Source organism: Acomys russatus, chromosome 20 (assembly GCF_903995435.1).
Source record: "Acomys russatus chromosome 20, mAcoRus1.1, whole genome shotgun sequence".
In the NCBI taxonomy this organism is placed as follows: domain Eukaryota; kingdom Metazoa; phylum Chordata; class Mammalia; order Rodentia; family Muridae; genus Acomys; species Acomys russatus.
This window is the reverse complement of record NC_067156.1, coordinates 30,223,616-30,250,975: the sequence shown is the minus strand read 5'-3', so window position 1 is coordinate 30,250,975 and position 27,360 is coordinate 30,223,616. Positions and strand designations below refer to the sequence as shown.

Here is a 27,360-nt window from a genome sequence, read left to right as displayed (position 1 = left end):
TTTTCAACTAAGTTACAAAAGGCTTTGATGGCTCGTTGGGTCTCTACTTAGGAAATCATTGCTTCTAAAGAATAGCCATCATTTCTTTACTTGTATCTCTGAGGTTGTTCTGGGTGCCAGACCACATCGTCCCTCTCTCATGTGGTCCCCCACAGTGGGTGGACCAGTTCTGGATAAAGAAAGCCTATTTTTGTTCTCAGGAACTAGAACTGATTTCTTGGGGTTCTCAAAAGAGAAAAAGTGAAACTTTATGCAAGTGATACACACCGGCCTGAAAACACCAACATGAACATCTACGGGAGGTTTCACAGGATGCCAGGCATGAACACAATGCCATACATGCCTGGTTTGCTTATTCCTACAACCCTGGGCTACCATTTTCACTGCTGAGAGTTGAGTCTTCAGATGTCAAATATCTTCATTAGGTCTCCCTGTCCACACTTAGCTTCTTCATGAAGGTGGCTAGAAAGATCTTTACAAAATGCAAATTGGATAATATCCTTCATGTTTACAACCACTTAATGGTACCCCTATTTTTTTTACCTATGTAAGTTTTGTTGCCCCACACTTCCCCTATGACCTCTTTTCCTTCTTCAGAAGGACATACCCTCTCACAGCTCAGTACCATTCCTGGAGATTGTTTTCCCTCTCGCTTTGTCTTGGACACTTCTGCCTAGTTCTTTGGTTCTCAATTTGACCTATCCCCAATCCCTTAGGAAGTTCACCTTTTAATTCTTTCCTACTTAAGTCCTGCCCCAAATATTCCTTGTGAAATAGACCAGAGTGCTCAGGCATTTCCCTTTTTCTTACTATTACTTTCTGTTTTGTTTTATTTTGTTTTTTTCAGACAGGGTTTCTCTATGTAACCTTGGCTGCCCTGAAAGTCACTCTGAAGGACAGTCTGGCCTTGAACTCACAAAGATCCATCTGCTTCTGCCTCTTGAGTACTGGGATTAAAGGCGTGCGCTGCCACCACCTGACTCCCTTCTTGTTTCTAACCACACTTTAAGATGATGAAGTGGCTTGATGAGAAAAGAGACAAGCCACATCTCTGTTTTTCTCCGTGTTTACCCTGGCTTCACAGTCGGTCTGGCAGGTGGTGGTTGATGAGTAAATATTTGTTAAAAAGGTGAATGGCATTTAGAATAGTTAGTGTAAATAGTAATTATCTTAGTACTTTTCAACTTTGAAAACCTACAATGTCTAGTCTTAAGCACTTTACACAGTAGGCAATGTTTGTTTAAATGAATACAATCAAATCCTCATTTTTATTGTTTCTTAGTTGAATAGAAAACTGTCATAACCCTAGTCCAAAGCAATGATGGCTCCAGCCAGTGACGGGACAGTGTCTCAGAACAGTTCTGAGTTGTAACACAACCTGTCAATTGCCCATTTCTCTGGGGCTAACCTAGACCCACATAACTAAGGGAGCCCACAGCACTCTTCGTTTGATATCTGTCTCCAGAATCAGACTTAGTCTGAGGGTAAACACCACTGACAAAGCAGGCCAATGCCATCTCTAGGAGGAGAACTGGGGGAAAAAAATTAAAAAACCAATACACTTGGTCATGGAAAGATAATTCTTCTGTTTTGTTTTTAACAGTCCTGTCAGAAGTAACAAAATAACAAAATGAGTCTGCCATTCTCTTTCAGTGCTCTCCCAGCATACAAGAAAATGTCTTTTTACCAGAGTGTGTTTTGTGAGTGTGTTTGCTGTGGACTCTGAAGGAGACGCAGTCGCAGTGGGCCCAGGGTGTGTCTCAGCTCACAGTCTCACAATATAATAAAGACTGTACTTCAGGGCTTCTTAGTGATATGGAGGCATACTAAAACCCTGCAAGTAAAGGGAATGAATGCCAGGGAACCCTAGGGCTGGTGAGTAAGCCCCTTCACATTATTTGGGCCACATCTTTGGGGGAATTGGAAACCAGCTACAAATGGCGGTAGGATAAATCTGAGGTCTAATCATCTCCAGGGCAACAGGCCAGATCTGTGTCTTTGGAGGAATTGGGAACCAGTTACAGCTGGGAGGGTCTGGAGTCTAATTATCCCTAGAGTAGAACGGTTTGTGTGGAAACATAGCCACCTTCCCACTCCTGGCCTCACACCACATAATAAAAGGTAAATAAGGAGATAAGTTGTTAGACTAGAAGAAATGCTGCCCCAGGCAGGCCTTTTTCTTCCTTTTTCCAGTTGCTCCCCTATTTTATTTTATAACATGGATGGTGGTGGGAGGGGCAGGGCAAAGAGCAGAACCATACCTACATGAGACAAGAAGGGCGGGGCAGTGAATAGGCCAATGCCCTAGGTGATTCCTGCTTTAGGCTCTGAGAAGACAGTCATCTCAGGCAGGCCGAAGGAGTTCCTCTGTGGCTGGGTGGTGTTTGCACAGAACCTTAAAAGCTGTGCACAGGATTTCAGTGCACTGAGTTGGGGGGTGGTAAAGGGGTTGGATTGAAGGCCAGTTAAGGCATCATGGAAGTCCTGTTTCCTTTTGAGGTATTACTAACTCTCGGACATATTCAGGACTTAACCATGTTTCCCTGAGAGAGGTCATCTGCACAGACTTTCCTCGTTTTGTGAGCTATTTTCTATATTTATTCTTAGAAGCCCTGTTTAGCTCATGGAGTGTCAGTTGGACTAACAAACCATACCCAGGTCTCTTAGCTTCATGGGTGACCAGGTGGTTTTATTCTGACAAAACGTAGTATTCCCCCCCAATCCAGCACGGTTCCCAGAGTGCACAGAGCCCAGCAAAGAAAGAGAATTGTCCTCTCCCAAGGACACTTGGTAGAGCTGTCCCGGAAGACACCACAGGTTCTCTATAACTAAACACTTGAACACTTAGGTATCTTGTTCCCAGATGGGAAGGAACAAAGCAACAGTGGTGGAGCTGACAGACAGAACCCAGATTATGTAACCAAGGTCCGTTCTTCAGCCATGTCATGAAACTGCCAATCTGAAGATCACTTCCTCCATCTTTTTCCCTCCTTAAGTCTCCTTGAGGAGAAATTTTGTGAATTGGAATAGAAAAATTCCTCCCACACAGAGCTGATAAACTGTGTCAACACAGAGAAATGATCTCTACATAAGTTGGCCTAATAGGTATTAACATCTGGCCTGGATGATTTTTCTTTCTTTCTATGTGAATCGGTCACTTTAGTTCATTACTTCAGTTAACGTGATAAAGCCTCTGTGGTTTTACGGTCTGTGTCCAAGTAGCTGCTAACATTTCTTTAAGTCAGAGCTGCTAAGATTCCTTTCCACTCATTATGCTGACCATGCCCCGTATTTTAGGTATCCGAGAACTTTCATTCCAAAGAATCCTCCAGTAGTTTCTGACCTGCAGCTAGATTCGGAGAATAGTTACTTCACCTCTGAAATGTCATCTCTCCTCAAGCTCTCTAGTCTCCCCGAGGCCAGAAAGAGGTAATGGTTCTTACAAAGAAGTTTGTGAGAAACAAAACACTGCTAACTAGTCATTACTTTCTTCTATCTATAGCCAAGAAAGGGAAAGTGCCACAGTGACAACTGAAGATGACCCCCTCAGGGCTCCACCCACTACAGTTCCTTTGAGATTGTCATGAAGTAAATTAATGAAAATGGATACAGGAAGTCAGCGGTCCCTGAAAAATCCCGCTGCCTTCAAGAATGTTATCAATTTGCCCTCTTCATTTTCTCTCCATGGGCAACTTGGCAAGAGTCAAGGTTGGGCTGTGTTCACTGTAGGAGTATATGTTAGCAAAATTCATTTCAGCATTTGAATAAAATTTCCATCAGTTGCTTGCTGCTTACCAAATATGACACTACCTGGGAAAGCTCTTTGAGGGATTGCATTTTAAATTCCTGCCCCGTTTTCCAGCGAAACAGAGTACTGCTAGCTGCTTTGCCTGTTGGGCTCTGTTGATCCACGCTTTGACCTTGCTAATGAATCTTTAAGTGCCAACAGCAATTTCACATCCTGTTACTATTCTTCAAAGGTAAGAATCTCATTTTCTATCTCATCAGAGTTCCTTTGGTAAAAACACCAGTGCCCCTCCTTTAAAACAACAACAACAACAACAACAAATAATATACTTGTTGGTTTTTGTTTTTGATTTTGTTTTCGGCTCACAAAAAGAAACTAGACAGCAAGAGAAATTAAATGCAAATGAGGTGAGTCAGGCTGTCCAACTTGAATCAAGAGTCTAGGTAACAGATACTGGAGACATGAAGAAAATTGGGGAGATAGGATTTAACTTCTTAGTTTTGTCAATCTTAGATGCAAAGGAGTGCTAGGCGATGCTGAATGAGGCTTCCTTTCTGGAGTGGCGGTTCTGGAATCATGTGAATCTCAGCCCTTTGATGCCGCACCCCCCCTTTTTTTTCTCACTTGCTCAGGACTGTTTTGAACGCCCGGAAGCCCTCTTTTGCTTCCGTAACTCACCCAGCACCTTCTATGTTTTGGTGGCTGGTAGGACCTACCTGCTTCTGTATTGGGAAGCTGAGCATGTCAACTGCGTGACTGTCACTGTTAGCTAGGGATCCAGGCTGTGTCAATACACCTGACTTGACATTCAAGTGGGAACTAATGATGCAAAAAAAAAAAAAAAAAAAAAAAAAAGAAGTTTCAGGGGGGACTGGGTCCCTGTGCTGCCCTACAGCAAGCACATCGGCCTCCAATACAGCAGTGGGTGGAGGACCAAAGGGTGGTCTTGTCCTCTGTGTGAGCAGGGTCACACACGCAAGCCAGCAGGGGTCTTTTGGAACAAGTGTTCCTCATAGGGTGGCCTCCAAACAGGTTTTCTAAGCCTCCTGAAAACACATGGCTGCCTAACGTCTTTTTGTTTATTCTGCCTTTGCTTAACCTCCTCCTCCTCTACTAGTGGTTTTTACTTTCTACTAAAATCCCTGGCAGAGTGGCTGTCCTCAGACCCAATGGGGAAGGAGCTGACTGCCAAGGGGAGAGAAGGGTGTGCGTATGTGCGCGAAGTAGAGTCAAGGCACAGGAAACTAACCCTCTCCCACTGTTTGGGTCCTTGAAGGCGTTGAGACCAGTGTAACTGAATTTTCTATTTGATCACTTAACAAATACCTACATTCATTTAAGCTCCTTTGAACTGGTTTCGGTTAGGAGTTTTGGCAAACAGAAATGAAAGCAAATTAATACGTCCCAAGTCTCAAAATGCTCACCTCTTTTGCTTTTTTTTTTTTTTTTTTTTTTTGTAATCTTTGGAAATGATTTAAAATGCCAAAAAAAAAAAAAAAAAAAAAAAAAAAAAAAAAAAAAATCACCAAGGCATATATTTAGAAGAAAAAGAGAAATTTGCTAACAGCTTACGTTTACCTTCTTCCCGGCACTTATATTACACTTTAAAGATAATTTTATTGCTGCTGCTCTGGGGAGCTTATCCCTTGCACTTTTCCTGGAGTCTTAGAAAACTACCCTTTGAGGTTCAAAATTGGTACAAACCACAAGGCCCTATAAACGCCTATTTGCTGAGCTCAGAAGGACTGAGAACACCCTGTTGCCAAGGGTCACCCGTAATCTGCATAGATCCATATTTCAAGCATGCCACATGCTTTGGAGACAAACAAATCCTCTGTGGAAGAGGCAAAGCAAGTTTGGAAAATGTGAAGAGCTCTGACTGAGAGTGGGAAAACCTCCAGTTTGTTCCTTGTGTGTGCTGCAGATGCTGTGACCTTGGAATCCCCATTTCGCTCATTAAACCATATACTCCACATGTGTATAGTAAGCAGAGCAGATGCCTTTTTTATTACCCTCTCTTCTTTAAGAGTTCTTACCATCCATGTTTTATGACTCCTTATCAGGTGCATTTTAAAGGAAAGTTATCAGAGAATGTGGTTTAGACTGCCCTTGCAACACTCAGCTTAGGCTGGGCCTCAGGTAGTCATGGGAGGAATTTGGTTGAACCAGTTCTCCCTGGAAGACAGCCTGGCCCCCAAGGTCGTTGGAGAGAAGTCTCCTGAGCTGATCAAGGAGAGAGGCTTCACTTCACTGCTGCTCTGCTCTTGGCTGAGGGAGGCAGCTCTGCTCCCATGCTCTCTGCTCGTCACAGAGCTGTCTGCCTCTCGTTCCTCAGGTGTCAACATAAATGTACTTGACCACTCTTAACTAGAGTCTTTTTGTCTTCTACTTTGTGACTCTAGATGTCTGCAGACACATCACAAGTTGTGATCATTTCCTGTGTGTGTGTGTGTTCACGTGCACATGTGTATGTGTGCACTCGTGCGCTTGCACATAAATAAGTGATGTTTTTGGTGTTCTACTAACATCTTCTTTGAGCCCTTCATCTGGCAGCTTATTTTCTTTCTTTCTCTTTTTAAAAACTACTAACTTTAATGGAAGTATAATTGAGGCTAAAATATGAGACATTTGGAACAGCAGATTAGAAACAGTCAGTCACTGTTTCCAAGACAGAATTAAGTAAATATACATAAACACACATATATATATTTATCAATAATCAGAAAATCCTTATGCATCCCGCTAGTTAGCCTAAGAGGATCTAATAGCATGTCTGCTCACTCAGAACTGGGTTGCTAGACTGAAGAGAACTAGTAGTAAAAGTGATTTCAACTGATGACTATTGTACTGTCTAGTTTTGTGTCAAGTTGACACAAGCTAGAGTCATCAGAGAGGAGGGATCTTCAACTGAGAAAACGCATTCATAAGATCCAGATATAAAGTATTTTCTTAATTAGTGATTTGTGGGTGAGGGCCAAGCTCACTATGGGTGCTGACATCCTTGGTCTGGTGGCCCTGGCCATGAGGAGGAAGCCAGTAAGCAGTACCCTCCCTGGCCTCTGTGTCAGCTCCTGTCTCCAGGTTCCTGCCTGCTTGAGTTCCTGTCCTGACTTCCTTCAATGATGAGCAGTGATGTGTAAGTATAAAGCCAAATAAACCCCTTTCTCCCGAAGTTGCTTTTGGTCGTGGTGTTTCATCACAGCATCAGTAACCCCAAGACAACTATAAAAAATAAAATAAAAATTTAATTTTGATCAAAATAATTTATTGCACCTCTGATATAGAAACCTCAAGCCTAAATACAATAAAATACTGAGTAGAAGTACAAATTTCTTTTAAAGGTGTGAATAATATAACTCAATTACAGTTATAGACAAGTTAGTTAATAGTGATAAATATATGTGTTAGCTTTCAGTAGACTCAAACACCAATAGTTTTTAAATAACCCCCAAAATAAAAAGATATGAGATATTTAAAATTGGTCAAGAGATATGAAGGATAGAATGCATGTAAAAGCTGGTATTTAGGAACTGTATTTGAAGAATTTCCCAGGACCCTTGGAAAGCACTGTGTGAACTCTCTGTAGCTGTCATAACAAGTTACTGGCTTAGAGCACCAGATTTGCGTCTGCTGTTCCTGGAAGTCAGAAATTCTACAAAAGTATCTCTGGGCTGAATTCAAGATGTGGGCAGCATGCACTGCTTTCTGGAGACGTTAGGGGAGAACTCATGTCCACAGCAGCTTCCGGCTTTCAGGACCTGCCGGCATTTCTGGGCCCTCTTTATTCGCCTTCAACACTAGATCACTGTGGCCCCCTGTCTGTCTGCTTCTTCCACTGTGTAAACAGTTGGTTATATCAGGTCCACGTGGCTATCGCAGGGCAATCTTTTCAACATGGGGTCATCTGATCAGTGACCTAAATTAATCTACAGTGTTAACACGGATTGTCCACAGGGGACTAAGAAGAGAGGAGCACCTTTGGGTAGCAATTTTTCTTCCAATCACAGATAAAGACGTCAATGTACAGATGTAAGAGGCTCTGTAAGAGCTAAGTAGGATAATAACACACACACACACACACACACACACACACACAACTGCACTAGCTCAAGCACTTGGGTAGGCACAGACTAGTACATATAAGGGAGTGACATTTCATAGAGCCAGATAAGAAGATATAAGTCACCTTAAAAAGAGTAATAAAAACAGACATCTGCGTATTTATTAACACCACCAATGAGAGTCAGAAAGCCTTAGAATAATGTTTTCAGCACGCCAAGGAAATTCTATTATTAATTCTACTAACAGAACGTAGTTGACAGCTGTCAACAATTACCAGCATAGTAGTCTCTACTGTGTGAATAAGTTTTAATCCTAAAACAGAAGTCTTGGCTATCCTGGAACTAGCTCTGTAGGCCAGGGTGGCCTCGACAAAGATTCACCTGCCTCTGACTGCTGAGTGCTGGGATAGAAGGTGTGTGCCACCACCACGCTACTTATTTTCTTGTTTATACCTTATTTATATCTTCTTACATTCTATATATTCTATTTTGTTACTATCTAGATTCACAAAAAAACACCTAGGATAATAAAAAAAAAACAAAAAAAAACAAAAAACTCTTGTATAGCCTGTTACGCCTATGGCTAATGTTTTACATCCAGATGGTAGAGTAATATAAATATTAATGGAACACTATTTACAAGTTGTTAACTAAAACTCATACTTTATTCAGATTACATTTGTTGTTTTAAATATTTCTTTTATGCATATGTGTCTGTGTCCCAGATATATTTACTGTGTAGGAGTCAGCTTGTTTTTTATGGCCAATACCTGCAATGTTGTTGGAAATCTTTTCTTTCTTGAACCTGGTTTGCTCCCAAAGACGGCTCTTAACCAATGGCTCATAGATGGGATGGGGGTGGTGGTGGTGGTGGTGGTGTAGACACGCCAGATCTGTCACCTGTTAGAATTTACCATACATCTCCCAGAGCTGTACCCAGAGGCCTAAGCTTCAGTGCCGAGTGACAGCTGGCCTCACTGTAATCCTTATTGCTCGTCCTTTGTTCTCCAGTTGATGTCCCCACTGCCCTGACAGTGCCCGAGGACCCAAGTAAGGCCACAGGCGTTTGTGCAGGCATGTGCGCACGTGTGTGTGCACTGTTGCCTTTCTTTCTGCCTGTCCTACTACGGCACGTGCCGATCTGCCTCATCCGTGGCTATATCCTAGTGCCAAGTGTAGTGTGCAGTTTGCAGAAAGTACGCGGTATAGGTTTTTGTAACCAGTGAATGTCAGTTGCTACTGTTATCGAAATGCAGAATTTCTTCATTTCCCTGAGCTTGATTTATAGCAGACACACACACACACACACACACACACACACACACACACACACACACTGAAATACGTTTTCCAAAGTGGAAGCTAAAAATATTTTCCCTTTAAAGGCTCTGAAGAACAGCATTCCTGTCAAGATGCTGTCTTAGCACAGTTTGTTATGGCTGGAGACTCTTTCCTGGGAAAGGATGTCAAGAAAGATCCTTTTAAGAGTGTGGCACTTCTTGCTGTGTGTGGGGTCACTTCAGAGCTGCCATAGGAGCCAAAACCACAGCGCAGTTATTTGTGGGTGGTTTGACCAGTAAGTAATTGGACCTTAGGCCAGCTGCACATGATGAAACATGATGGATACTTTTATAGGAGATATGGCAATTAAAAATCTAATAATAAAAATTGTGACCATGGATCAGTCCTTGAATATATCGGTTATTCCTGAGAACCGACTTGTGGTGGGGTGTGTATCATCCTATTCTTAATGAAGAGAAGCAGAATTGTGAACCCAGTCCATCATGACTTTAAAGCATCCCCCCCTCCTGCTCTAACCATTGCTCTATACTGCCCCTCATGTCAGTAATACTTAGAACTTGCTCATTGGATGAACTCACTGAAATGTTCGGGTTGAGGAAAATGAGATTGAGAGTTAAGACGTTGCCGACAATAAAGCGCACCTGCTTGGAGTTGCCTTCAAAAAGTCGCAGGGTCCTGTTTGAGATGAGGCTGCCTGATAGGGTTGATGACTAGATTTCAGTCATACATTTCTCATTGTTCTCCAGAGGTGGAGGGAACAGAGGACACCCAGGCCCTGAGGTGAATCTCTCTCTGGGAAGCCAAAGAGAGGACTGAGGCATGGGGCAGGTAGCCAGCTGGTGTTAGAGGACCCTCAAAACCTCTTTTAAGATGTAAAAATTCCAGAATACAAGAACAAGATGACTTACATAGACCCTGAATGTGTGGTTGGGGGTACGGTACCAAGATTTAAACTAGTAACAAGACGAGAGAAATACATAAATGCACGGTAAGTAAACAGCTGTGTGCTACGCATCCTATTTGCACAGGCAGGCCGGGCTTCACCATGACCCCACGTGTGAGGGTCTAGAGCAGCGGTTTTCAACCTTCCTAATGCTGTGTCCTCATGTCGTGTTGACTCCCCCCCCCCCCCACCGCAACAAAAAATTACTTTTGACGCTGCTTCATAACTGTAATTTTACTACTGTTATGAGCGGTAATATAAATAGCTCTGTTTCCCAATGGACTTAGGCGACACTTGCGAAAGGGTTGATGCTGGGAGGTCGCGACCCACCAGTTGAGAACCACTGGTGTAGAACGTGGCATTGGAGTCAGTGTACGTGAGTGGCCTTGAACACGGCTCTCCCTTCTCCGGAGCCTTAGTTTTCCTATTGCTCTGTGGTTTAAATCATTCCAGGCCCTTGAAAACCGCAAGGCCTCGAGGTGGTAGCTATTTCCCGCCCCCCCCCTCTCCCGCCCCACCCCCGAGAACCTTTAAATTTAAAAAAGTTCCTTAAAATTATATGTACGCGGATATTTCTGTTTCTTCTGCACATTCTCTAAAATTGGAAGGGGAAAAACTTAAATTTGGAATGCTAGAATATTCAGAATGAGAATTTGAAACTTTCCCCCGAGCCATAGTCATTGTTAAGGTTTGGAAGGACTCGGATGAATTCCGTGTCCGTGGTTGCTTCTCGTCTGAGACTCGGATGGAAACTGAGTTTCCTCACGTTCAGGCTTGGCTTTCTGCCGCCTGCCCCAGACGACAGGTTTCCGTGGGGAATGGGACGTAAATATTTGGCGCTGACTCTGTTTATATTTTGGGGGAAGGCAGACTAGTTCTGGACCGCAGCTTGTCATAACTCCTGCTAAAATATCGCCGGCCTATTTCCCATCCGTGCACATCTGATTTCCCACTGGCCTCTCTCTCTGCTCTCCTCAGGCCTGTGTCCCCCTGCCCCTCAACCTCTAGATCTCCCATGTGTTCTTCTTGCCTCTCTCTTTCCTTTATCTTCCTTTTTTCTCTCCTTCTCTACTTACCTAAACTCACTTTTTAAAAAAATGATTGAAATTCTTAAATTTCTGGTCAGACAATCCCGCCTATAATCCCAGAATTTGGGAGGCACAGGCAGGTGGATCGCTGTGAGTTCAAGGCCAGCCCGGTCTACAAAGCGGGTCCAGGACAGCCAAGGCTACACAGAGAAACCCTGTCTCAAAAAAAAAAAAAAAAAAAAAAAAAAAAAAAAAAAAAAGACGGGGCACGTCCTTATTATGGAGTCGAGACAGCTGAGGGCTAAACCATGCTCTGGGAGCTTCTCAGAATCATTGGCATGGAGAGATGGGTGGCAGCCTGAGGCAACCAGCAAAAGCCGCTTGTGCAGGCTCCATAGAGTTACATCCTGTGGTCCTGGTCCTCTTGGTTGCCCTGCCCAGTGCACAGGCCTTAGATTCAGGCAGATAAGGTTCAAGTCCTGGCCCTGCATTAACTAGCTGTTTTTGTTTTTGTTTTGTTTTGTTTTCATCTGAGAGAGAGAGAGAGAGAGAGAGAGAGAGAGAGAGAGAGAGAGAGAGAGAGAGAGAGAGAGAGAGAGATACTGCAGGCCTCCAGGGAATAGTGGAAGAAGTAAAGAAAAATCGGTTTATTTTGCACACTGCCTGGAATATGGTACGTGCTGTATGGTCCCAGTCCTTGTCAAGGTAACAGTTAACCCCAGTGCCCATGCTCCTTCCCAGCTTCCTTTTCTGGCCCTCTTACCATTGCTCATGCAATCAGACCCAACACTCCCCTAGACTAGTTTTGTTCTACTCTTCAGGTCCTGGGATGTGAATGACAGACGGTAGGAACGCAACACACCCAACCTGCAACCTGGCTTGCTGTGGAAGAAACTCAGACCACGGAAGACAAAAAGGAAGCTGGGCAGTGGTGGCACATCCTTAATCCCAGCACTTGGGAGGCAGACTCAGATGAATCTCTGAGTTAGGGCCTAGCTTGGTCTACAAAGTAAGTTCCAGGACAGCCTGGGCTACACAGAGAAACCTTGTCTTGAACCCTCTCCTGCTCAAAGAAAACAAAAATGAGGTAATAAAAAAGAAATGTGTTTAATACAAAAATACTTCTTTTTCCAATATAAAGGAAAATCAAAAGGAAGGGATGGGATGATTTTGCTGTATCCTGTACCCTTTCCTCTCTCAGGAGGAAGGCAGTGCTGGTGTCTTCTTCCATTCTCTCCATCCTCTCACCCACTTCCACCTTCCTTTAAGCAAAGAGCTGATCGCCTGGGATTTTTTTCTGTCCACAGAAACTCATTCCAAGGAGACCCGTGAGTTTTGGAAGACTGCCTCCGCTGCGTCTCTAGAGAGTAGGGAGGAGAGCTTTTCTCTGTCTCTGTTCCATTTCTTGTTTATTAAGCAAAAGTCCCCAATAAAATTTGTTGTCACCCCTGCTTTCTTATATGCAGGCAGCTTGTTAATATTTCAGATAAACACGGTTCCTGAACACGGCCCTGCATGGTTCTATTCTTGTTCTGTGCCCAATGATTCTGTCGCATCGCCTTGGTAACCAATTAAAATACTTTTATGTGTATGGTGGTATCATTCCTAATTCTGCAAAAACCCAGCATGACCTACTCAGAAGACATGCCAGGCTGGCATTCTTCTTGCAATCTGCTCCATTTTGGTTCAACAACTTCTTCTCCTTCTCCTCCTCCTCCTCTTCCTCCTCCTCCTCCTCCTTCTTCTTCTTCTTTTCTTACTTTCTGAAATCTAATTACCTTTGAATCCTCTGCAAGTGCTTACATGCCACTCCTAGCACACCTGGCCCCAAGTCAGGAAACACCTTTGTCAATCAGAAAGGAGCTGGTAAGGATTCTGGGAGCAAAATGGCTAACTTTCTGCTGGCCTCAGGAAACTCTGACAGCCTTCAGAGAGCTCTTCAGCACAGAGGCTGGTGAATCTGACTGTGGCTTCTTACAGTGTGGCAAACATTAGGCATTCAGAGAACTATTTGGCAAGTGTTGGCTGCAGCTGAGAGGCTATGCTAGGTACAGAGGAAGACAGGACGCTTCCTTACCCTATGGAGATAGGGGTCAATGGGAGAGAGTAGAGTGCAGGCTGACAGGTGCTAATGGAGGCAGGGTCGGAAGCAAAAGGGGACCCTGAAAATCTCAGGGAGCACATAAGGCTGACTTGGGGTGTAAGACAGAGGGCAACACAGGCCCAAGAGTGAGTCTCAGCCAGCCACGTGGGGCCAGCTTCTTGCTTAGGAAGACTGCCTCATTCTTGCCCTCCTGTGCCTGGCCCCTTGATGGATGTCCTTAGTGTGGGTGGTCTGCTTCGAGCTCCCTGGGATTATCTGCTTTATGTCTCCTTCTCCAGGCTAGTGTCCTCTTAGTAGCCTTTTGGGGGAAGGGGTGATACTGAATACTCTAAGTTGCTGAGACTCTTTCTGTTGACTGTGATATATTTTCCAAAGCCAGCAGCCTTGGGGCCATGAGTCCAGGACTCAATACTCAGCATATATGCCTCAGTGTATTCTGAAATGTGTAGGCTCAGTGTCATCCATCAATGCTTAGATGATTAGGGACCCAGACCATGTGCATGTGTTAAAAAAAAAAAAAAAAAAAAAAGATGCAACTCAATCACTTCCCTGAACTCTCCCACAGCTACTACAGGCATGCTAACCATATTCTGTAACCATATTCTCTTATCAAAGCAATACTTTCAACCCTAGCTAAGGCTGGGATGGCTATGTATAATGTGGAGATTCCAGTGGTACTCATGTCAGTAGCTGCATGTAGATGGAGAGTCTTTGGGCTGGAGAGATGGGTCAGTGATTAAGAGCACTGGCTGTTCTTCTAGAGGACCTGGGTTCATTTCCTGTAACCTATAAGGTGGCTCACAACTGTCTGTAACTCCAGTTCCAGGGGATCTGATGGCCTCTCTTGGCCTTTGTAGGCACTGTATGCCCATGGTGCACAGACACACATGTAGGTAAAGTGTCCAGGCACATAATAGTAAATTTGTTTTTTAAACTTAAAACACTCCAAATCAGAGTCTGTGAGTTGAAGTGTTTCACCCCAAGAATAGTGCTCAGGTGGCACACCCTACACGGACTGTGTTGGCAGAGTGGACCCATCTTTTACCTGTTGTCTTAGCACACTGCACTACTTTTAGGATTGATTAACACATCTTCGTGGTTGGCATTTAAGGCTCTTTGAGGACAAAGGTCATGCTTCATTTGCTTTCATCTTCCCTGAAACTGAAGACAAAGAGTCCAGTGCCTACAAGAGCTTAGTATCCAACAGGCCTGTGTTAGAAAATTCCTAGGCTTTTTTTTTTTTACTTATCCTTCAAGTGGCACAGGGATTGTTATTTTATTTAATGTGTGGGTGTATGGTTGAGTACCTGTGCATGTATGTAGAAGCCAGAGGACAACAGGTGTCATCCTCAGGAAAGCCATCAACTTCCTTTAAGACAGGGTCTTTAAGACAGGGTCTCTTATACTGGAGAGATGGCTCACTGTTTAAGAACACTGGCTGCTCTTCCAGGGGACCTGCATTCAATTCCCACAACAATGTGCAGGAAACAAAATCTGTAAAAATTACACACACACACACACACACACACACACACACACACACACACACACACACGGCTGCTCATGGGCTGGAGCTCACTAATCAGTTCAGTGAGCCTGGGAAGTCTCGTGCCTCTGCCTCCCCTGTGCACCACCATGCCCAGCATTTCAGCACAGGTTCTGGCCATTGAACTTTGTACTTACAAAGCAAATGCTTTACTAAATGTGACACTCCCTAAATCTCCAGGATGGTGCTTACTTCCATGTTCACAGCAGGGACATAGCCACTGAACCAGCAAGTAGTGTAGTTCTTCAGCAGATATGCGCAGCTACCTGGATGGGTATGCACACGGTTAACCTGTGCAGGAGCTAGACTACTGGCTGGATACTTTACGCTACTGTCTCACTGAATTCTCCAAGCCATCCTGTGAGGTGTGCCCTGCTATTTCTACTTGATACCAACACTTCTCAGAGTTGCTAAGTAACTTACCCAGAAGCACACAGTCACTACATATCAAACTGGGGCCTTTCTTCAGAGTCACAATACTATATTCTTTGCTTATCTTATGGGAAGTTTAATTAGAAGTAGCAGGAAAGTTGAGATACATATTTTTAAAACTCTACAAAGGAATCTGTTTCCTTTATTCACAAACACACAGAGACACAGACAGAAACACACACACACACACACACACACACACACACACACTATGGGGAGACCTACGTACATAGGTTGCCGCAGGTCTAGACTTTCATGTTGAGAAGATGAAAATGCTGCAGAGTAACTAGCATCGGCAAGACTCGCGTGGTAGATTTAATATTATGTGGTAAAGTTAGAATTTTGGCAGCAACAGAGTCCCCCAGCCATGTTCCTGTCCACAGTGACAGTGGGAGTAATGCCAGTTCAGCTTGTAACTCGGAGGCAAAACATTTTGGAGCCCATTCCTGTCTGTGACTGCCGATGAACTCCGATCAAGTGTGCCTACCAAAAACCAAGGAGTGTGTGTGGCTTCGTGGTGCGTGACAAAGGAGGTTAGCCCTGTGCACAGTGGCGGTTCCTGTCTTAGGATTAGCAATTCATGACCCAAGGGATTGTGAACCTGCCCCACCATGCTGTTAGCAGAGAGATGTTCATCCATCTAAAAGGTATTTAAGGAGGTGACTCATGTCAAGAGCATTTCAGGCTCCATGGCTTTGCCCCTAATATAGCGTGCAGGTCATTCCACACATAGCTCAGTAATGGTTTAATTCACAAAGGGGCCATTCCTGCCCCATGAGGGGTTAGCCCAAGGTTCCATGAAGTCTACCAGGAACATGTACTCATTATGTTATTCACTCTAACTTTCAATAGACATTTTGGAGAGGTTAGCACGGGTTAGGCTATAGGCTAGGAGATCAGAGTGCAGTATTGAAAGCTGAGTTCTGTGTTTTCTTGGTGTCTTGGAGTAAGAATGAAGGATTGATGGAGATCTGACATGAATTCAGCAAAAGTTCCTGGGGGTGACTTGTCAGGACAGGGCTTGTGTGTGGCAGGCACTGAGGAACAGGGTGGCAGACATTGGGTACTCTGGCTTCTGAGCTGGGGTTCTGGGGTTGCATTGTCAGCATCGCTGCTGACAAAGACCAAGCTGCAGGAAGCTGCTTACAAAGGACCATGTCTTATGCTGCTCTGTCCCTTGCTTTGGGCGCTGTGGCTGGAATTCCTATGTGCAGGGCTAGATAGGTGACCTGCCCATATGAATGGTAAAGAACGGTTCTGCTGATTGCTGCATCTCTGTTTCCTAATGTGCTTAGCTACCACCTTGGAGCACACCTATGTCCTTTAGCTGTGACTGATCCATCAAGTCTCTACTGATAGAGCTGAAAGGCCACACACTGACATGTAACCAGTCTGCAATGGCTCTTGGAGTGGCTTTATTATGGGGAGCAAGTGACATATGCCTTCCAAGTAATTAGCCACCCTGCTAAGAAGTCAGGACCCCATGCTTCCACTCTGTCTATTTTCTCCATCCCAATTTCTGTTCTAATTCAACACACTTCTCTCCTGCCTTTCTTTGCAGCCCATGTGCAGATCAGACCCTCCCTTTCCCTTCCTTGACCCCACTCGCTTTCAGTCATGAAAAGTGCTTATCTTGTACAAAGTTTCTTTGTATTGGCCAAGCTTCATTCCCTTCAAAATGATCTACCCAGTACCTCACATTCTTATAGTATGTTTGAGTCTAAGTCTTCTTTGTCTCAGTCAACTTTATTGGATTATAACATACATAGGGATTCATCCATTTAAATATAAAGGATTGTGGATTTTGATAAACTCACATGAAGATACATTAAACATCTTCACTAGCCTCCAAATTATAGTTTATAATTTTGTATTTTCTTGAGCTTTATATAATTGGAACGAGATGCTGCTGCTTTTAGCAAACCTCAACATTCCTAAAATCAGATGTTTCTTACAATTGAGTAGCTAATATGCCATGTCCCCCCCCCATATGTCATAAGCACACAGATAGTATGTCTTCTAATGATGTCATATTACAATCAATATCTGATCTACACACAGAAACACCTGTTATACCCAGATTTGTGATCTTGTATGCTGATCGCTGTGTTTCCAGCCAGTCAGAGTTGAAGGTTGAGCCCTGAGAAGGTGAGATTCTTACTTTGCTGTGTAGGTTACCATAGTTCCTGTGGCTCGAAACCAGCAGACACTAAGTACTGCAGAAGATGGAGATAGTGGGTTTCAGAGTTGCTTAAAAATAAGGTCTGTGTTATGACTAAGCATGTGAACTCTGAGACAGCACTTGCTGTCTTACTGCGGTCCTGACAAGAGACCGGAGAATGCGATGCAGTGTTGTTGAGATTTGGGAAATGAGTTTACCCTAGAGCCACAAGCCTACAATGCTGCCAACGCAGAAGGCTGAGGTAAGGGGACTGATGCTCACAGCCCATCTGGATGTCAGAGTAAACTCAAAAAAGCTGGGCAACTTATCAAGACCTCCCCCCCCCCCCATCCTCTTGCCCAAATTAAAAAAATAAAACAAAATGAAAGAAACAGGAAGGGCTGGGGGAAGTAGCGCAGTAACAGAGCACTTGCTAGGCTTGTACAAGCCCAAGGTTCAATCCCCAGCACCAAACAGGAGGAGGAAGAAGAGTTTGGGAAACGGGTTTTATTACAATCTGCCACTCGGAGATTCCCAGGCCATTAGAGGCTAAGGTCTTCTGCAATCTCAATAAGGTTCTGAAAAGAAGTTTATAGCTTTGAGGGTTGACTCTGGAACTCTGTGGGACACCCATTGAGGATTTACAGTGCCCAAGTGTGAAAGGCTGGTCTCTGAAGTAAACAAGATGAAAAGAATGTGAAAGATAGGGGAGGAAACGGGTTGGTAGCGTGTTTCATCTGGTTTGAGCAGAACCCTGCAATGGGTCAGACGAGGCTGCTCTTCTCAGGTCACAAGCTACTAGAGCACTTTCTCTCCCAAACCTCTTTATAGTATGATGAGACATAGGTGTAGCAACCTTTCTTCGGCAGAAAGGAAAACAGCACAAAAATATGCATATGCTAATCCCCGAGGTGTTGTTTCCCTGGCAGTGGATAATTGTTGTTGGCTAGGGAGAACTTCATGCCCCACCCACCTGCCTCAGAGCTGAGGCCTCCTATGGGGAATAAGCCAGGCACCTTTAAAACAGGTCACAGGACACTGGGCTCACTAAAACAGGGAGGAGCCCCTAGCAAGAATCACTCTGATCATCAGGCAGGCGATGGCAGGGTCCTTCCCATCTGTACACAGAGGGGAAGGGAAATCAGAGGAGGCCAGTTGAGAATCGGGCAACACTAAGAACCGTGTACCAAGTGCAGACTGCACTCCCTTTCCAGTACAGTATCACTTCTAGGCAGTAACAGCAAAACATGGCAAAATAAAGAATGACTATAAAATTAAAAACAAAAACAAAAACAAAAACATTATATCGAAGTTGGTGGACAGGCCAACAGAAGAATAAAAGAGCCCCAAGAGAAGGCACAAGAGTTCACACATTCGGGAGTCTCATAACAGCACTAAACTGAAATCTATCGTTTATATGCAGAGGACCTGATGCAAACCCATATACCTTGTGAATGCATCAGTCTCTGTTTGTGAATATGAGCGTTGCTCGGCTGTTTTAGAGGGCCTTGCTACCAGCAGACTTTTCTATGCCTGGCGCTTTATTATTTACTGTTGGATGCCAGGCGCATATGCTAACCTCTCAATATGTGTCATCATCACATTTTAACTTCGTAATGACCTTATGCTGTATGCATGCCATTATTATCTGCGTTTTACAATAGAGAAACTGAGGAGTGGAGGCGCTAAGTAATTTGCCCAAAGCTTCATAGCTAACAAATAGTAAATCTCAGCACTAAGGCAGCTCCGTTTGGCCTGAAATCTGGGAACACAGCAATGAAAAGGAGAGTGAGTTAGAACTAGGAATTGGTGTGTTAATGGTAGGTGACAATAGTAAAATTCGGGGCCCTGTGTTTTCCCAAAAATGCTTACAAATAACTATGAGTAAGGCCAGAGAATCACGCTTTCTCCCCATTTCTCAACCGCAGCCTCTACCTGCTTGAATCCTTCTACATGCTACATGTGGTTGTCCCAGGTGTCACCTGCCTGCTGCTTTCAGGAACTGGAATGAGTTTAGTCTCTTTGCACACTTAGCAAAACCCACCATCTGTGTTACAGCTTGGAACACACATGAGACCCAAGAAAGGGGCACAACCACTTCGTGGTTTCTGCTGGACCTCAGCTCCCTCAAGTGCTTTCTGACCTCTTTTTTAGTTCCCCCCTCAGGTGCTTGCAACAGCAGCTGAATGAGTTTCTATGACAAAGCCACCTGGTCTGTGTGTGGTGACAGCAGGTGTGTTCTCGCTGATATGGTGTGCGATTGTCACAGTGCTTAGCAGTGCAGGTAGAAAGTCCAGCCCTGAGAGACCAAGGTTGGTGACAGTTGTGTGGGGGAAGAGAGAGAGAGAGAGAGAGGCAGGGAAAAGAGAAACTGCAAAGGTAATGAAGAATCGGTGCTGCCTGGGAGGTCAACCAGATACTTGCTTTCTGCGTGTGGTTTTAAATTTTTAATTAATTTCTTGTACTATTCAGACAAGTGAAGTTTGTGACCTTTCTCCTATCATCAACCCACAGCTCCCTAAGGGGGTCTGAAATGGAACATCAAAGCCAGTACAGGCTGTGAAGTCACATACCTGAATTATGGGCCATAGATCATTTGGGGGGGCGGGGAAACCAGAGGAGTCAGATCACTAGGGCACCAAGAATCATTTTGGGGTGGCACTTAATTCTCAAGGGGGTGAGAGAGGGCGTGTGATTTTGAGTAGAAAGTGTTGAGTCACTTAAGTAACAGCTAATATTTATTGAGCATCCAACGTGAGCCAGTCAGCGCCCTAAGAGTTAATGGGTGTGAATCATCTTATTCAGATCTCAGCAACCACTCTGAGGTAGGCACTGCTATTATCTTCAATTTGCTGATGGAGAATTGAAGGCCCTGAGGTTTAAGTGACTCAGTTAAAGTACATAACCACTGACCAAGCCGACTCCCGGTTTGGATTTTCAGTTTCTCAAAACCTTTATTACCTTCCCTAATTTAGAAATATTCTTAAACTGAAAGAGGAGAGGGAAAAGATAAGCTCTTTGGCTACTCATAGCACTTTGAGGGCTGGTCCAGTTCCTTGGCGTTGGCAGCACTGTGAGGAAAAGGGAATTGTACTCCGAGGAGCCCACCAGAGCCAGTCATCTAGGTGGAAGAATTGCATGCCGTAAAAGCCTGCAGCCACTTCCCCGGTTTTGTTTTACACAATCAGCTTGGGAGGGATTTAGATGTGTAGGCACAATGGGCTAATTTTTCCCTCTCTTGGGCTGGCAGCGTGAGGTGTGACTATTGGTTCCACCCTAGCATACTCACTGGCACAACAGGCATCAGGGCCTCTTTGAGCCAACAAAAAGGATCTTGATGAGCTTGTTTGGTGGATGAGCCTGGGCGAGCAGAACAGACTTGGGGCTTAAACAACTTGTGGGTAGGAAGTTAAATGAACTCCTTCAGAGTACCGGGCTATCAGGGAGGCCTATGAAAGAGGTGCCTTACAAAATGGTACCCTCTGACAACAGATTATTTTCCCTGCTCAGGGGACTACTTAGACTTAGTATTACTCCAGTCTGGGTTCACCACAGAGTCATGTTTAATGACAATGCCTGCTCCGCTTTCCTGCAAGGGCTATAACTCCTGTGTTTTGCAGAATGCCTCACAAGAATGGCAGGGCACAATAAACAGTCAATAGTGATGTTTACAATGATAACATCTCCCAATGCCTTTCATCTGAGGCTCTCAGAGAGCTCTGCAAACACTAATTAGCTAGGTGTCAAGGCGGCTCTCTGTTTTTACAATACATTTTCCCATTTTACAGAATTTTAAATTGAGACCCAGCTAACTTAAGTGGCTTGCCCAAAGTCACACCGAGAGAGCTTAAATTACTGATAATGATGGTGCTTTGCATTTCCCTGGCGGATGTTTTCCATGGTGATACAGCATGCTGCAGAGATAATTTCACAGTGCCTTAGAGAAGGGATGGGGGGTAGCAAATATTACTAGCTGTTGGCTTGGTTGGCTAAACTGAGGCAGAGAGGGCAAATAGCTCCAGGGGATTTGATTGATGTTACAAATCCATCCTCAGAGCGCAGCATCCATGCCTTAACTGGAAGGCATGATGGTTTCATACCAGGAAGATAGTTATAGCTTTACAAGCAGAAACATGCTGTAGAACGACACCATATTAACATCCGGGAATGCGTTTGTTCGTATCCACATCAAGAGGCAAAAGGCATGAGGTGAACACTTCAAAGAAAGAAACGAATGAATGAAGGGGGTGCCAGTGGTGGGCTGCCAGCTCCTCTCTTTGAAAAGCATGTTTATTAGTTAGGATTCCGTCGGAATGCACAAGCCCTCAAGTCTATTTCAGTGGGATGACAGGCCTAGGTCCACGACAGCTTGGTGAGTGGGCACTGGGTACATCAGAGAGTCTGTCTTGTCCCATGTTCCAAGTCCCCAAGAAGAGGTCCAAGGACACCCACTATCTTAATGTCTTCTATAGTATCTGCTCTCAATCCCCCCCTCCCCCCAGTGGAGGCACACTCTGTGAATCTTGTATGGTTCAATGCCCTGATAACCAGGGATGCACTTTTCTTAGCAGCGTGGGGTAAAGAGGAAAACCTGAACAGAAATATGCAAAGCTTACAGGGGACCCGCCTTCTTCCAGACAACAGTTCCTTCGTGAATGGTGATCCTCTCCTGAAAGGTTAAGTCAAGCTTTTGTAGGAAAGCGGGGAGAAGAGGTTTCTAGGTGTTAGGAGTTCAAGGGAGATTTGCCAACCCAGAGACGGATAGGTTTCTCTATTAGCAAGGCATGTTTGAATAAAGTTTGCTCTCCACCTTACTCTACCTTCCCAGGCCTGTGTGGGTTCTGATTGATTGAGGAGACTTCCAGAGAAGTGAGCGCCCATCCCTTTTCTGGAATGTGCGCGCACACACAAGCACAACAGAAAGAAAGAAAGAAAGAAAGAAAGAAAGAAAGAAAGAAAGAAAGAAAGAAAGAAAGAAAAAACTTCAGTGAAGAAACCACACTGCCTTCCTGCTCTCATTTTTTAATGTTTACACACACAACCCTACCACATGGGTGACTTGAGCACCCAAAAGACTGAACTCTTAAAAGAAAGACCTTAGGACTGGGTTGTAAATGTACACCTTAAGCTTCTTCCGTGTGAGGAGGGAGCTCAGTGCCAAACGCTCGCACCCACTGATACTCTTTAGGGCAGCGTCGGCACCCTGCTGCCAGCATTAAAGCTTGCTGTAGGCAGGACTTCAAAGAATGCATCTTTGATTGCCTAAGTCTTCTGACAATCTAAGCCATGGCTTTGTGTCCATTTTGGTTCCGAGGGTCCAGGGATGACAACGCACATAATCCCAGTGTACTCAGGACTGTGTCCTTCTCCAGAGGCATGCTCTTACATAGCAGGCCAGATAACCTCCTCAGGATGTGCTGTCAGGGGTAGACAGAGGAGCATGGGAGCTTTTACTTGGTAATCTGTGTGGTTTGACTGGGTCTACGCCATGTATTTTGTGTGTTCTCTTGATTTGTAGACACGCACCAGCAGTGTTCCTATACACATCTGTATGCCTTTGCCATCAATCAGTCCATCCACATAGACACTTCCCTCCTGAGTGATTTCGGGTGTCACGTGTATCTCGATAGATTTACTTCGAACAAATTTTGAATGAGTGTCATCATGACAGCACTTTCTGACAAGGGATGGGAGGACAGATTTAGATAAATTTCAAGCAACACCTGCCATATGAAAGCTTCTCAGAAATCTCAAAAGCAACCTGCAGCTGAATTTATTTTCTTTATTCCTCACCCTCAGGTGAGGAATTTCCCATACACTGGTCTGGCCCCTTAGCAGTAGACATGAAAGACCAAAAACACTGATCATCTACGAGTCCTTTCCTCATTCAATTCCCTCTGGACAACCACTAAAGAGAATGTACCAAGTGCTCGAAGTTCTGAGATGATTAGGTAGGTTTAGAGTACCCATTGTGTGTTGGTAAAGCCATCACAGCTCACCCATCTGATTTCTGGGGAATCATCTCCAGCACTCCGGTGGGAGTCTGTTCCCTCGCTCTCTGCACACACATAGCCAACTTCCATGTGCACATCATATCAGCAAGCAAGATTTCTCTTACCCCATCCATGTGGATCCTGACGCTGGGTACCAGCCGGAAAGGGCTAGCCTGTAGACTTCTGGGGCTGCTCTTGGCTTTCCTGTTGTCCTGCAAGGTCAGTATTCGAGGGCTGCGAAAGGAGCCCCCTTTCCACACGCCTTGCCCGGAACGCACACCATCCAGCAGACGCACCAGCAACAGGTTGGCAGGCAGGGCCTCGATGCTGCAGAACACCAGGGTCCTGCATTCCGGGCACCTCAGCTCCTTGTGGGCCTTGAAAATCCTCTGTAGACATGGTTTACAGAAGGTGTGCTGGCAGGGGAGGACTTTGGCTGTGACATCGAGCTTTTCAAAGCACACAGGGCACTCCAGGAGATCAAGTAACGTCAAATCATCCATTTTATTTTAAAACGCCAGTCCCGACCTGAAGAAGCAGACTCCACATTGTAGGGACAGCCGAGCGCGGAAGGAGTAGAGCCAGTCTTTTGGGAGCATCAAGAATTCCCTGCCTGTGTGAAGGAAGGAGGAAAAAAAAAAAAAGTGTGACTGCCCTGAGAGGTGTGTCCCACCTACATGGAGGCAGTATCTTGAAAGGCAGCTGCAAGTACTTTGTTCCGCGAGCTTCGGATGACTCATTCTGCCTCAGTACAGGAGGTTAGAAGACTCAATGTGCCTGCTGCAGGGATCCGCGGGAATCCTGCACCGTGACTGGCTGCTCATTGCCTCTGAGCCGAGGGCCCTATGAAGGAGAGAAGACTGGCCAGCTGAGGCAGGGAGCTACTTCTCTACTGGAAAGAGTGGAGGAGTCTTTTTTCCCTCCTGGAGCCTAGTCTGTCAACTCAGACTTAGGCCCTCACAGTGCAATTTCCCTTCCTCTCATCCCCCTATCTGCCGCATAAGCAGATGAGCATAGAAAAATGTTTACCGACTCCCATACAGATGCAGAATTCTTTCCCTCACAGTAGAGCTTCCTCCACTGTTTTGTTCTCACAATATATAAGAAAAATTCCTGCTCCCCACTATTGTTTCGCCTAAACTCTGTCCCCTGTTCCTCCCCCTTCCCCGCCCCCATTCCTTCCCAGTCTTCCTTTACTCCAGAGTAGTTTAGCATCAGAAACATTCTTTTCCTCCTACCAGGTGAGGTCCTGGGGCCTGTTTAGTTGCTTTGACAATTGTCCTGGGTTTCTGCTTGAAGCAGAAAGGAATTCAGGCTTGTGGTCACAGCCTACAGAAACCTAGAGGAAGCAGCATAAGTGAACAGGCAGGGGTGTGTGTGTGTGTGTGTGTGTGTGTGTGTGTGTGTGTGTGTTCTGAAAACAAGCCTGGCTTTAGAAATAGTTTCATTTCGGATGCCTGAAACCAACTCTTCAGTTTTGAGAGGTCTTCCCACGGTAAAAGTCAGCCATGCCCAGGCTCCTGTGACAGTGATGACAGAAGTGGCCTGTGAGTTTGGCAGGAAGGCCTGTGGCCCCAGCAGTTAGCACAGCTAAACTGAGACAGCCAGAGTGTTGGGGCGGTGGGGGTGGGGTGGGAGTGTCTTCTCCAGAGCTGTTGGCATGCTGGAGAGGTGCATGAAGCTACTAACCTTGTGCCTATAACTGCAGTTGCAATCTGCTCTCCTGCTTTTGGGCTCAGCTGGGGAGTGCTCCTTCTAACTGGCCAACCTCCTTTCCTCTCAAGGGCTGGGCAGCACAGCTGCCAAGCTTTGAAAACTTCCAGTTTCAAGGGATCACCTTACCCAGCCCTGTTAACACTGTCATTGCCGGCTGCTGCCTGCCAGCCACACCTCAGCTAACCTATCCTTGATGTTACAGCATAGGTCCAAACAGCAAAGAGTTTGTGGATCCACTTTCCTCATTTATCTCCCTCATTCAGGCAGCTTAAACTTGCTTAGTTAGAAACATGCCAAGGTGCTCCTACTTATTTTTAAACTTTTATAAGGATTTCCTGAGAAGGTCAAACATATTAATGATAGCTGTGGTGCAAAGATAAGCCAGTCTCTCGTAAAATACTGGTCTTAAAAGTGATAATCACTCCTTGAATTTTGAGACGAGAGAGACTTCAGTAATCTTTGACTCAGTTTCTTCCAATTAAAAAAAGAGAAGGGTGTACATGCACACACTTTGAAAATTCAAGCTCAGGAAGATCTTTTAAAAAGGCCAAAGTAGTGAACCCATAGCACCTGTCTTATTTCCTGCAGTCAGTCATTCCACACACCTATATGATGCTAAAGTTCCATTTCTGATTTATCAATAATTTTTTGATGTGAAGTTGCAAGGCAGTCGATTGAGTAAGTAGGTGACGACGTTACATAACAGCAGGGTGGCCCCTGTCTGTGTCAGCTACTATTCTAAATACTTTATTTGCATTCTCCCTTTTACCAATGAGAACACAGCTAAAGTTTACTCACTCAGATAAGGACGCAAAGACAGGCAGGAGAACAGGTCACCCTACCAGTGGCATCAGATGAAAGGTAGATGGTCTGTGTTCTTAACTACGCACTCTTCTCATGGAGTGAGCAGGCTTTAAGAGAAGAGAGGGTTTGAGGGCACCCAACCTCATCTAGGATGGCAAGAAGTCAAAAGATAATGACCTAGACTGACCAATCAGCATGCTTTGCAGATGAGGCAGCTATGCCTAAAGAGATCAAAAGATTCTCTCAAGTTGCAGAGTGAGTGAGTTTAAAGCTGCAACTAGAAACTGGGTCTTCTTCTTCTTTTCTTCCTTCTCCCCCTCCTCCTCTTCTACTTCTTACTCCGGTTCCTCCTCCTCCTTGTATCTTCTGGCTGGGTGTGTGGTCCACACCTGTAATCCCAGTAGTGGGAAAGCAGAGGCAGGAGGATCATGACTTTGAATCTATCTGGGCTATATTGTGAGACTTTGCTCCCCACCCTAAATACAAATCAATTTTCCTTTCCTTTTTTTTCCCCCTGCCCTCTTTCTGTCTATCTACCTAGTTATTCTTCATATGTTTAAGCACAGGGGTAACACTTCCTTTTTGCGGAGAGGGGAGATGGGGTTGAACCTAGGGCTTCTTGCTTGCTAGAAAGGGCTTTATCAGTGACCTAAATGATCTGCCTGATAACAATTCTTTACTACGAGGAAGTCACTTTGACATGACTTCTTGGAAAATCTTAAGAGGGAATCTAGAAGCCTGTGGTGCTTTGTCTTTTAGTGTTTTCCCATTTCAGTTCCAAAAAGAAAAATTAAATAAGCATGAAGCTCAGGATGAAGGAGATGTCTAAATGGCTCAGGCACAGCCTCCTTTTCTCCTCTCAGGCCTTAATTTCCACACATGCTCATTTCAGAGAACACTTGTAACTCTCCGCCAATTGCTCCCTTGAGCTTCACCCGCATCCCATCCCATTCAACTTTGCTGTGCTGCCCATGGGGTCAGTTTGAACATCTCTGCTGAGTCTTCATTTCCACGTCCTCTTAGGAAAGCTCAGCTCCTCTGCGAACTGCTGGGCATTCTCCTGCCTTCTAGAAAGTACCACTTTAACACTAGCACTTCTGTAGCAGGGCTTTGGAATGCCTTCTCTGATTCATTCTCTCTCTCTCTCTCTCTCTCTCTCTCTCTCTCTCTCTCTCTCTATATATATATATATATATATATATATATATATATATATATATATATATATATATATCAAGACAGGGTTTCTCTGTGTAGCCTTGGCTGTCCTGGACTCAATTTGTAGACCGGGCTGGCCTCAAACTCACAGCGATCTGCCTGCCTCTGCCTCCCGAGTGCGCCCTCTCTGATTCTTAAACACACTATCTCTCTGACAAACCTGTATCTGCACCTACATGCACACACAAGCTTGAATGAGAAAAGTATGCAGCATTTGTACATAGGTAATATGTGTATACCAATTACAGAAATGTTACAGACAACCTAATGTATGCCAGATACCAGTGAGAAAACTTTAAGCAAA

The 27,360-nt window shown here is 44.8% G+C and overlaps 1 protein-coding gene across 1 annotated transcript in view; it reads right to left on the bottom strand.

Moving 5' to 3' along the window:
* Sh3rf2 (SH3 domain containing ring finger 2) overlaps positions 1-24,072 on the bottom strand; it is a 100,990-nt gene extending 76,918 nt beyond the window's left edge. Inside the window, exon 1 of the mRNA XM_051163908.1 lies at positions 23,444-24,072. Coding sequence (XP_051019865.1) covers positions 23,444-23,821 — 378 coding nt within the window. The 5' untranslated portion in view covers positions 23,822-24,072. The remainder of the gene's footprint in view (positions 1-23,443) is intronic.
* Between the last annotated feature and the right edge of the window lie 3,288 nt (positions 24,073-27,360).